Source organism: Xiphophorus hellerii, chromosome 14 (assembly GCF_003331165.1).
Source record: "Xiphophorus hellerii strain 12219 chromosome 14, Xiphophorus_hellerii-4.1, whole genome shotgun sequence".
NCBI lineage: Eukaryota > Metazoa > Chordata > Actinopteri > Cyprinodontiformes > Poeciliidae > Xiphophorus > Xiphophorus hellerii.
The window spans coordinates 5,599,900-5,612,325 of record NC_045685.1 but is presented as its reverse complement, the minus strand read 5'-3'; the positions used below and the strand labels follow the sequence as shown (position 1 = coordinate 5,612,325).

Genomic DNA, 12,426 nt, shown 5'->3' with positions numbered 1-12,426 from the left:
TGACTGAGTGGAGGCAGCACGCTGGGTGGAGGCAGCACGCTGGGTGGAGGCAGCTGACTGAGTGGAGGCAGCACGCTGGGTGGAGGCAGCACGCTGGGTGGAGGCAGCTGACTGAGTGGAGGCAGCAGGCTGGGTGGAGGCAGCAGGCTGGGTGGAGGGAGCTGGCTGGGTGGAGGCAGCAGGCTGGGTGGAGGCAGCAGACTGAGTGGAGGCAGCAGGCTGAGTGGAGGCAGCAGGCTGGGTGGAGGCAGCAGGCTGGGTGGAGGCAGCACGCTGGGTGGAGGGAGCTGGCTGGGTGGAGGCAGCACGCTGAGTGGAGGCAGCTGACTGAGTGGAGGCAGCTGACTGAGTGGAGGCAGCTGACTGAGTGGAGGCAGCACGCTGAGTGGAGGCAGCTGGCTGGGTGGAGGGAGCTGGCTGGGTGGAGGGAGCTGGCTGGGTGGAGGCAGCAGGCTGGGAGGAGGATTCGAGATGTGATGTAGCTGAGAAAAGGGTCTCATCGTCTAGCTCTGATACTAGAAAGTCCAAAGCTTCTTCGTCCACAAAGCCTTCATCTTCCTCTGCTACATTAGCCTCCACATCTTCCAGCAGAACATCTGTCTCTTCTGAGTCAGGCTGGGGTTTCAGTGGCTTTCCTGTTTGACTTAGAAGGTAGTCAACGCCCAGTAGCTCACCTATGGAAAATCAAACATATTGATAGTAAAACATTCCAAAACATGTTACATATTATTGATTTTTTTATACTATAGTTTATCTTAAACTGTTTATCCTTCACATATTTCATTTGTACCTGTGTACTTTGAAGGGGGCATAAATTGTGGGACGTACTCTCGTCCCAGCACCTTCAAGCTGTTCTGATTTATGGACTGAGTCATGTCTCCAGCATATGTCAGAAGAGACGATGGTTTGTTGGTCACTGCTGCAGAACCCCGATCCTGATTCCATCTATTCAGGCCTTCCAGGAGGTAGAGCTGGAAATTCAGTAAGTTTGCACTGGTTCCTGTAAAAAAAGGAAAAAAACAACACATCATATTAATGTCTTTGAAACAATACTGGTTGATCCAGTTTTGCAAAAAATATACAGTAAAGTGTTGTAGTCATGTTAGAAAGCGACTTACCTGGAATAAACCTGTTTAAATGACAATGAAATGACTCCAGGGATGTAGAGCCTCGTGAACAGCGATAACGTGTCAACTTGATTCCGCTCTTGTTGACACTGCCCACCTCAGTGTACAACTGAATCCCTGCAACATCCTGAATGCATTTCACATGCCGTTTTTGGACACCCCAGATGTGTTTTATCCTGACTTCATCCAGTAAGGGAACCCCCATCAAATCTCTCCCTTTTGGACCATTCAGCTCCTCCAGCAGTCGTTCAATAAGGACAGTAGTGATGTCCTCTCCCCGTGTCCTCCTACGACAGAAATTACTCAACTCCTTCTTGGTTATCTGCCTGTCCACCATGGTGTTGGTTATACCTGGCCTCTGTTCCTGCTGGAGCTGCCTTTCTTTCGCTCGTCGAAGAAGGTCAAGGTCCCCTGCATCCCACTCAAAAATGCAGGAGGACAGTGCCCGCATGAAAGCAGGATACAGAGGGTGGGCATCCGTGGTACAACCAACAGCCAGCCTCCGCATAAAGTGCCAAATGTCCAGGCGAATGTAAATATCTGGCCACCCTCCAAACCTGGCCTGCAGCTTGCTGAGGCCTTCACTAATACAGCAGCCACAGTCCACATACAGCACCTTTGGAGGTGCAGCCCCAGCCTGGCGGTACCGCTCCATCAGTCCTGCAGCCATTTTGTCCAGTCCTGGACCCTCCTGGACAGTCAGGACACTATTCAATATTTGGCCCAGCTCATTGCTGACTGACGACACCCACAGAGCCGTTCCTTTGCTGTGGCCAGCCAGCTTTTTGGTGATCTACAATAGAAAGTGTGGAATTAAATCTTGCCGTTTCTCATGTCTACAGAAACCACTGCCGGCTGTGTATTTCATAACATTTTCAATGTACTTAGAACAATAAACTTTTCACAAGTTTAATTGTTTGTGAAACAGAAAAAAAGTTATCCCAAACATTTTTAAAATTATTAGCGTTTTAAATTTAGTAGTGTACAACTTTTTTTCCAAGTAGGATATAATAATCAATATTATTATTGTCAAGTTTTTTGCTCTCTTTAAACCACCTCAGCTTCTGCCCAAACTTGAAAAAGCTTGCTTCCCTCAAAGAAATGCAGGAACCACTCATTTCAGCGACATCTTTTATTCATCTTTTCTTTTTGTCTTTAGATTAGTTCAATTAACAGTGTAAGACCACCATGATTTTGTAGAAGTAGTCACAGAGAGTCACAGAGCAGTTTGAAAACCTACAAACAAATGAAACAAAATCAATTACAGATCACAATGAACTAATGAACTAGTTTTCCAGGTAATGTTAATCTACTTTTAAGTGAACAGTGAATGAACAAACAAACTACATTCCACACACATAAATCCCATTTCATCACCAAGGCTAATTTGGTCTTCTGAATGCAGATTAAATGATATAAACTGTGCATAATGTCCAGTTCCTACCAGTGGTGTCTTTGTGGAAGCTTGAAGCTGAGGCTCTTTGTCTGAAGAGATCATTGTGAGCACAGGTGTGCCAAGTTACCTTATAGACTTCAGATAGGCCTAATTGAAAGGGAGGGGTGCGCTTGATTCTCTGTGATGTGTGTGCCAGTTGGGTGGAGATAGTAAATGCACTCACAAATGTACCATTTGCTGTTTTAACTTGACGATTATCATTACATGGTTACTAACCTTTTTGGTGGAGTCCAGCTTCAGAACTGTCCCCAAGGTGGAGGTGATGCTGGCTTTTATGTGTTCTATGCGTGACAGAATATCTCTGCCATACACTGACAACAACCAGCGATCAGTGGGGATGTCAGCTGGTTCTGGGGGCTCCTGGCACACCACAGGGAAAAGGCTGGGTCTATTTACAAAGTTAGCGCACTCCTCCAGATAGTGCCCCAACCTGTTCAGCCACTCCTCCCCGTGGTTTTCTTTCAGCTGCTTCAGCAGCCGTGCTGAACTGTTGCCCTGTGTCCTGTCTCTCATCAGCCTGATCACTCGTATGTCACAAGCATACCTGGAAGGCAGATTAACAAAGTATTTATTTTGCAGTTACATTTGCATGTAATGTAATATCTTCATTCCTTCAGTTAGCATTTTACTAAATGTTTTACTCACTTTTGGGTGAGGATGAGCCGAAATAGTTTCTGGTGCGGCAAGTCCAGCTGGTCTCGGATGCTCTGGGATGTTGATAGATACGTGAGATTACACCCGCTGCACCTGAGTGTCTCCGTCACAAGGAGGTAATACCTATCAATATCCAGGACTTTCCGAGCCCTCTTGTGGATGCCAGCACCTGTAAGATGATTCCCACAAGTTTTGCAGAACACCCTGACCTTCCACTGATGGTAGGGCATCCATACGAGGAGCCGATGTGAAAAAAACCTCTCAGGTGTTGGCACCTGATGGTAAATGAGGGCCGGCGCAGGAGGCTCGTACCACAGCTTTAAATCTGGGCGCAGTTTGCCAGATTTAAAGAGGGTATTTGAGATCCATCTTTGATCCTGCACAGGGATGGTTTTCCTCATCTCACTCGGCAACCAGAAAGAAGCTGCATTATCACCTGCAGCTGGTTGTAACAGAGACGTTGAAGGCTGTTCCTAAAAACAACAGAACATAAATATGTTTGAAAACAGATATCTTAGAACTGCTTTACTTTAATGAATATACAATGCTGTACTCACAGATGCAACTGTCTTGCCGGAGTGTGTCTGGGAGGATGGAGCAACACTAGGGCTCCTCACAGAGGGTGGAGAAGGACTTGGGCTCCTCACAGAGGATGGAAAGGGACTTGGGCTCCTCACGGAGGATGGAAAGGGACTTGGGCTCCTCACGGAGGATGGAGAGGGACTTGGGCTCCTCACAGAGGGTGGAGAAGGACTTGGGCTCCTCACAGAGGATGGAAAGGGACTTGGGCTCCTCACAGAGGATGGAGAGGGACTCGGTGTCTTCCGGGCCACCAAGTTTGGCTTCACTGAATCCGAAAGAGAACCCCCAAAATAGGACTTAGTGAACTGAAACGAGAAATGTACAATCATGTGAAGTATATACTTTATAAATCACTACATCAAAATAAGCACAAGAAAATGTTTTGTTCAAAAACTATTATAGTTTGTTGCCAAGACAGAATCAATAATATAAAGTATTGAGCAAACAAACAAGAACATTTACCCTTGACAAAGATGGAGGGGACCTCAGGAAACAGCGGGTGGCTGTTGCTGTATCTCCAGAATTAGATTGTGAACCCACAGACTGTGGGGTCAAAGAAGGAGGTGCAGAAGGAGGCTGCAGTGCAGGCTACCAAAACAAAGATATTTTAAGTATAAAAGTCACCATTCACCAGAATTGCAAGAGACAAGACATAGCTTCAAATTTGACTAAGAAGTGATTGTTATTAGATATTATTTTAAACCAGCTTACTTTAACAGTGTGAAAGCCACAGTCACAAGTGACAGACGCTCCAAAAAGGGTGGTCTGTCCCCGAACTTGCATGGGGCATTTTTCTATCTGAAACAGTGTAACATAATCTTATTAATGACAGCTACTCAAGTCTGTCCTTTTTTATAAACATATCTACACACACAAGTGAATGAAACAGTGACTTCACTTTACCTTCTGATAGATATCATGCCATTTCTTCTGCCTTGGGGCTGGTCTATTCCCTGCATTGGAAGGCCAAACCCCAGTGCTGGCAAATGCCTTAAGCCTTGCCATCCACTCCCCATCCCCCATACCTTTGTGGCTCTTTGGCTTGGTGCTCATCTGAAGATAACATTGGGAATTAGCAGAATCAAATTCCATAAACTAATGATGCACTTTGTGCACAACTAACAATGGGTATGACATAAAAGCATTTAAAAGTAAAATCAAAGCCATAGTTTTCTGTGCTAATTATGATGAGGTAAAAAAAAAAAAACTATAAACCTCGATCGATCGATCGATCGATCGAGGTCGGTCTATATATAGGTTGATATCTATGTATGCATTTACATTTTAACTTAAAATGTTACTACTATATTATAAAATAAAATGTGTCCTTACTCTTGCACTCAGAACATGACATCATTATGTCGCCCTTTTATTTAACCCACAATATATTATTTTAGCTGATGTACAATTATAAATACGAAATCTGTTTGAACGACAACAGACAATAAACAATATTAATGGGTACTCACAGCAAGATCGTTTAGGTCGAGAGATCAATGATGTGATGACGAATCCTTCTTCAACGAAGCTAGGCTACTGACATCTGACTTTCAGAATCTTCCAACGGTTTTTATTTTTAAAAATAAAATTCGAAATTTGTTTTGTTTGTGGTGGTGGGGGGCGTGAGGGCGTCTGAGGGAGGGAGGGGTCACGGTGATTGGCCGATTTCCATTGTGAGCGCGGACATTGATAGGTTCGCATGTCGCCACGGTGATTGGCCGATTTCCATTGTGAGCGCGGACATTGATAGGCTCGGTCCATTATGAGGCGGTACGACATTGGCTAAACCGTTCAATGTGAGAATGGAGAGGGGCAAGCGCCATTGGAGGAGAAACACCGACTAACGTGAGCGAAGTAGCGCCACAGAGACAGAGATGCTGAAATGGTACAGTTAGCCGTGACAGAGGTTCATCACATGTGCAACATTACAGCCTTGCTTCTGAAATCCAATGCAATAACTGTTGCAAAAGACAGAGTTGAGCAGTATGATGATGGGGAATTGCTTCAACCACTGCTTGCGCCTCTCGCCAAACCTTATAGATTTCTATACTGTCCTTACCACAGTTCAAAGTCAAAAGATCCAGCAATTCAAAAGTTGCATTTGGTCAAACTCCTTTTCAAGCAGCAATGAGGTACTGAAGTGAGTATTTCAAAAGCAGCAGCCATGAATGGCAGATGAAATCCAACAATTAATGATACTTAGTCAGGCAACATCCACTGTCTTCTCAAGAACATTGACAGTCGTCCCTGGGTGGGCTCGAACCACCAACCTTTCGGTTAACAGCCGAACGCGCTAACCAATTGCGCCACAGAGACAGAGATGCTGAAATGGTACAGTTAGCCGTGACAGAGGTTCATCACATGTGCAACATTACAGCCTTGCTTCTGAAATCCAATGCAATAACTGTTGCAAAAGACAGAGTTGAGCGGTATGATGATGGGGAATTGCTTCAACCACTGCTTGCGCCTCTCGCCAAACCTTATAGATTTCTATACTGTCCTTACCACAGTTCAAAGTCAAAAGATTATAAATTTTAATTCCGCCCAAATGTGCCATTAAAATTCCTCCCATGTGTACCATTATGGTTGTGCTGCACAATGGCGCAGTTGGTAGCACTGTTGCCTTGCAGCAAGAAGGTCCTGGGTTCGATTCCCGCCCCGGGAATGCAAACTGCATGGAGTTTGCATGTTCTCCCTGTGCATGCGTGGGTTCTCTCCGGGTAGTTCGGCTTCCTCCCACACTCTAATAACATGACTGTCAGGTTAATTGGTCTCTCTAAATTCTCCCTAGGTGTGAGTATGAATGGTTGTTTGTTCTGTATGTCTCTGTGTTGCCCTGCGACAGACTGGCGACCTGTCCAGGGTGACCCCGCCTCTCACCCGGAACGTAGCTGGAGATAGGCACCAGCAACCCTCCCGACCCCATTAGGGACAAGGGTGAACAGAAAATGGATGGATGGATGGGTGTGCTATTCTAATTCCTCCCAAATGTCCCATATTAAATTCTCCCAAATGTCCCATTATTAGTCCTCCCGAATGTCCCATCACTGGGTCACCATGTCGGCTGGGTGCTAAAAATTCAGAATGTCGGGCATAAGGTCTGATGGCTCATTCAGCTAACTTGTGCCCTATACCCTTTGCCTCCCAGAATTTTTCAAAAACACCCCTAAATCCTCTCAGATTTCCAAAAATACAGGTGTAGCTCTAATCCTGAGATATGTTCACACTGTCTCTGGCAATCACACAGTAAAGCGAGTCTTCCATTGTTATTATTATTTAGTTAAAATATATTAATTTATTTGTCCTGTAAATTTATCACAGGAAATGTATGGATAATTTTAATACTTAATGTTACAAAAAACATGACTTGTTCATGTAAAACAAGCCATGTCAATTTTTTTCTCTATGTTTCTTTGTTATATGTTGTGCTATAATTTAATAATACTCACAAAATACTTGTATCAATCACTTATGGCTATATATAAGTATTTATTTGATGTATATATACCATATTTTTTTTCCTTTGCACAAAATCGCAATAATTGTATTTTACTATTTTTGAATAAATATTACGTTTACTCACAACAGATTATTCTACTTTTTTGCAAATTTCATTCAGAAAAACTATCTTGTCGATAAAATGTCTTGTTCTGAGTAACTGTCAACTTAAAAAAACAGAATCTTTTAAAAGTACATTTTTAGGAAGATTAGAAATATGTTTTTCACATATTACCATTTTTTTCTATTACTTTGTTTCCAAACCAGGAGTTTGCTGTTTTTCCAACTCATCCTGGGAGCTTGGTTTGGAGAGGCCAAACTGAAATGGCGTGCAATACTTTTAGCAAAAAGTCAGTGTTTAGCAGTTTGTTGATTGCACAGAATAATAATGCGAGGCCATAACTTTAAAACAAAAGATTTTTACTTGTGGTATTAAAACAGCATTTAAAAAATAAAATAAAATCTACTGTTTGTATGTATTTAACGAAAAGGTTAAACACAAATCTGTCAATAAGTGTTTATTGAACAATCAGCTTATAAGAAATATAGCAAATATTGGGGTACAGAAAACCTGAGACGTATTGCAAACCCAATCCTCCACACTGCTTCTTTATGTTTTTTTATAGGGGTGTGTGTGTGTGTGTGGGGGGGTGTGCGTGGGTGTGTGTGTGTGTGTGGTTCATTCTCAATCTTCTCCTCATGCTCTATCCCTTTCTGTTCCTTCCCATCCATGCCGTCTCCTCCACAGCCTTACATTGCCTTGCAACTCCACGGCCGCTTTTCACACTGTCCTCGTCTGATGCTTTAAGATAACAATGGTAAAACTTTATAGGACTTTCACAAATAAATCATAGTGTTAGAACCCAAACATGATACAAAACATCAACAGCAACACACGTTCAAGCAGGTTCAGAGTTTCCATAGCGATTGCTGTACTAGTCAATGCATAACAGATATTTAATTATCACCATCTCTATGACATTCTTGATTTTTCCGTTGCTATCTTGGTCAGTTATGCTTCACTATTAACATTATACTACAATACATTATTTAAAGACATATATTCAACAATATTCAGTATTTCTGCTTTGTCTTTAGTCCAAGATGGTTCTGCTGTTCAGCTTCTAGTGTCAGAATAAACCACACCGCTGTGCGTCGCTGTGGACGATCAGCAATCGACGCTTCGGTGGGGCGAAGACACACTCGAATAGACGACGGATTCTGCAGTCTGTAAGAGACGCTTGTATGAAATAATCATTCGAATTTACATATAGCATAACGTGAAAAGGTGAGCTCACCTGATCAGCAAAAGTTCTTTTAGGGGCCCCTGGAGATGGATTAAACGTAAAACCTCAGATCAACTCAACTCAATGCAGAAGCAACATTTATGCCATTTTGCACGTAGTTTTACACACCAGCAGAAGCTTTCCTCCGGGATCTACAAAGCATCCAGGACAGGAGGAGAGTCGTGATTCCAAAAATGATGTTTGACGTCGCCAGTACAACAACCGTTGGATTCAGGCCACCTTCAAACAGAAGGACACATAGTGAATAAATCATGACGTCATCGAGAAGGTAACATATTAAAATGTGGCGAAATAGTGGAAATTTTAAATACTCTCACATTTTTAGTGAAATATGTTGTCATTGTGATTAATTACAGTAAGTGAGGCTAATTCTGTTGGTATCCTGCGCTCAGTTATAACTTCTCTCTACATCTCTTGAATGCGTTTTGCTTCTATGTTGTTTGTGAACTTTTTCTTTCTTTGTGTGCCAAACTTTGGATCTTATTTAACTTTGAATTAAAATGTTTTAATATAGCAATGTGTGAGCAGGCAGCTAGCTCAGAATGGTTCACTGCGACTTACCCTTCTTATAGATTGTGTCAGTCACTTTCTACTGGAAAACTGTTAAGTCAGCAGTTTTCCATAAGACTCGTGTGGGTCATGATATGGACATAACAAACTTTATCTCTTTTTTATCAGAAATGTTATATGGAATAAAACAAATTTTTGAATCTTGTTCGTAAGCCATCATCTTCAAATCCAATGCATATAAAGGCTTTGTATGCAGTAAATCTACATTTCATAGGATGATCTGACTTAGTTAAATAAACATTTTTTTAAATTATACTGTATTGTTCAAAGATTAGATGGGATTTGCAAATTTATAGAATTTCATTTTTTGTTATTAAACCAATTTGAAGTGCACTGCTAGATAGAGACTTGACTGTTAAACTATTTACACTTAATTTTACATTGAGCGCCTATTCTGTTGTATGTTATTTGACTTTTTTGATACATATTTTCCACATAAAATCAAACCAATAGTGTCATAAACATTACATATATTTTGCGATGCTCTTACTGTTAATAACCATGGACACATTTCCAAACTGTGTCTGTCCACACACGGTGGCGGCGCAGTAGTAGGTTCCCCCTCCGTCGGAGTCGACGTCTCTGACGAGGAGCTTGTGCACGCAGGTCGTTTCCCCGCGCTCGGTCCTCTTACAGGAGTCGTCTGCTTTCCGAGACACGTGAATGACTTCTGGCGCGGAACGCTGAGAGGTTTTCAGCCACATGACCCCAGTGTCCTCTGCCGTGCACTGAGTGGCGTGGAAAGTACAGCTGAAAGGCACGGCGTCCTCTGACCCGGCTGGCTGGGACTTTGGCGGCTGGACCACAGAGTGGTTCAGCTTCACGCCTTGGAGAAAGAAATCAGATCAGCTGTGATCAGAAGAGCCGTTTGTGGGTCCAACTAAAACTAAGTGGATATGAGAATAGACTGAATACCTTGTAGCATCAACAAGGTTCCTGACCCAAACTGAATGTCATTCAGCCGCAGAACTCCACAGAAGTAAGTTCCAGCATCATCCCAAGACGCTGCTGATATGGTCAAGTGATTATTGATCCCATTGGAATTAACTGAATAACGATGTTTCAGTTCGTCAACAACTGCACTCCAATTGTAGCGAGAAGAATAAGTTGCAACCACCTGCAGTCTTCTCTCTGCTGTCAGTTTGTACCACACTCTATTATAAATGACACTCTTTAAGAAACATTCGATGGTCGCCGATTCTCCGAGCTTCAGTGTTCGCACCGAAACGGGCTGAGAGACGTCACTGGGCTCTGCTTCACCTGCAACGAAACACAGAGGAAATCATCATGTTTGTGCACAAAGAGGGAGAGAAAGAGATTTTCCTAATCTACTTTTTTTTTTTTGTTTGTACTCACACAGATAACAGAGAAGGAGCACGGTCGCAAAGAGAGCCATCTCCACTTCTGCTTTTGCACTTCCACTTATTTGCAGCAGCCAAGCCTACTGCAGTGGCAGAAAATGACCAGGCGTAGACGTACCAACACCAGGCTGTTCTACATTCTGCCACATCTATCAGCTCTGATACGATTGGTTCATAAAGTTTAGCACAGAAAAGCCTGATTTGCTGATTCCTGAGGAAACAACATAGCAAGAAAAAAAAAGTGGTTATTTAAAGCAGCTGAATGACTCAGACTTGTTGTGGGGAGTTTGGCCTTGTTTTGTCTTCCAGTAGTTAGGGCAGCAAAATGTGACATTTTGTGGGTTTTAGTGTGAAACAAGCAAGCAAGAGAAATGACATAGGGTAGAAATTTTTATTTTTTTTTACCAATTAAACCTCGCCGGGGTGTTGACGTTTGAATTTTAGGAGCTGATCGTTCAGCACCAGCTGTTGCATTGATTTCTCCAAACTTTGAAATTCAACTTGTTTTTACGGTTTACACAGAATGTGCTGCTTCAACGAAAGTAGAACCAAATATCATAACACACATTCTGTACTAGCAACTAATTATAGAAAACACATAAAGTACAGGAATATGTTCAAACCGACTTGTATAGTAGAATGACAATTTTCTATCCCCCCATCACATTTAAGAAGTATCAGTTCCAAGTTCAGTTCAAATAGAATAAAACTGAATTAGTTCATCTTAATAGTTTGCCGGCTAATTCAAAATCTCAACATTAACCAGTTCTTCTATCATTTTATCTTATTTGATTTATTATTTACATATGTTTTTGGCTTTAGATAAATCTGAAATGTCGACAGATTTCAATTTTTACTCTCCTGAAAACACTACGAGGCTGTTGTTCCTCTTTAGTAAATCCTCACATGCTATCTGATAAAGGTGAGTTAGAAAATACAGAATCTGCAGGTACATTAATCTTTTTTTCTCTGTTGTACCTGCAGATCTACAAAATGTTCCAGGCCCTCAGTGCAGCAGGTTCTGCGCAGTATAATGGACGTTAACTTGGCAAAATGGGTGTTCAGTTTACATGGTTAAGGAAGGATGGTGATAAACATCATCAATCCTGGGTAATCAAAAAGGCAAATATGTGTGCATAACACTTTGACCCACCGCTGGGTGCCGACACACAGAGCGGAAACCAAGCTCTTGAATTTGAGTGCAAGGGTTGTGAAAAATAACTGCTCCTAAAAATGAACACTTGCCGTAAATTCATTACTCATTTGAGATGAGGTCAGAGCTATCACTTTTCAAAGCACTGATGAATCAATTCTATGCTGCGCATTGACACAGGTGGCATAAAAAAATGCAGAACCTCTCAGGACCGATGCTACAAGCAGCCTCTCAACCACAGACATAGAAACATGTAGGACAGCAGGTGTTCTGAAATAGGTTATCTCTACCTCTGATCCCTGTGAAAGTCAAAACTGACGCTTATCTCCAAGCGTAGAGAAAATGCCTCGACTCTTGGTGTTTGACTGATGTACTTGGCAGATTAGGCGACACTTTGGATTTTTGGTTAATTTGGAAACAGAGATTTTTAAGTGTTTAAAAAAAACATCACATGCTTCTAATCACAGGTCTATTGATCTCTTGATAGGGTTTATGGCTGACTCCAGAGTTTTCTGTGCCAAATCTCAAAATAATTTGTTTGCTAGCGCTTATTGATTATTGATCCATACTGATCATTGATCCATAGTTTCAATGAAACTACAAGGAACTCATTAAAACGGAATCAGTGTTTTCTTTGTTATGTGTTCTGTTATTTACTCTCAATTAATAGCATTAATAACTAAAAAGAAGCCAGTAACTCTATGTATACCTATTCAGG

General features: G+C 42.2%; 1 protein-coding gene and 1 non-coding gene across 2 annotated transcripts; both read right to left on the bottom strand.

Annotated features, from left to right (window-relative positions):
• Window positions 1-6,061: 6,061 nt before the first annotated feature.
• Window positions 6,062-6,135, bottom strand: trnan-guu (transfer RNA asparagine (anticodon GUU)). The gene has a single exon. It is a non-coding gene; the product is annotated as a tRNA-Asn (tRNA).
• A 1,648-nt stretch (window positions 6,136-7,783) lies between these two features.
• On the bottom strand, window positions 7,784-10,942 carry LOC116733454 (uncharacterized). Its single transcript, XM_032584311.1, has 6 exons — window positions 10,551-10,942; window positions 10,110-10,454; window positions 9,685-10,020; window positions 8,733-8,843; window positions 8,616-8,644; window positions 7,784-8,545 (listed from the first exon to the last, which is right to left on the bottom strand). The coding sequence occupies exons 1-6, from the start codon at window positions 10,588-10,590 to the stop codon at window positions 8,486-8,488; spliced, it is 921 nt and encodes a 306-aa protein (XP_032440202.1). The 5' UTR covers window positions 10,591-10,942; the 3' UTR covers window positions 7,784-8,485.
• Between the last annotated feature and the right edge of the window lie 1,484 nt (window positions 10,943-12,426).

Coding starts and splice junctions, on each gene's coding strand:
- LOC116733454 (XM_032584311.1), bottom strand. CDS start 10,590: ATGGCTCTCTTTGCGACCGTGCTCCTTCTCTGTTATCTGT. Junction 10,455..10,550: donor GCTCCTTCTCTGTTATCTGT/GTGAGTACAAAC, acceptor GTTTCGTTGCAG/GTGAAGCAGAGCCCAGTGAC. Junction 8,546..8,615: donor AAAGAACTTTTGCTGATCAG/GTGAGCTCACCT, acceptor CGTCTCTTACAG/ACTGCAGAATCCGTCGTCTA.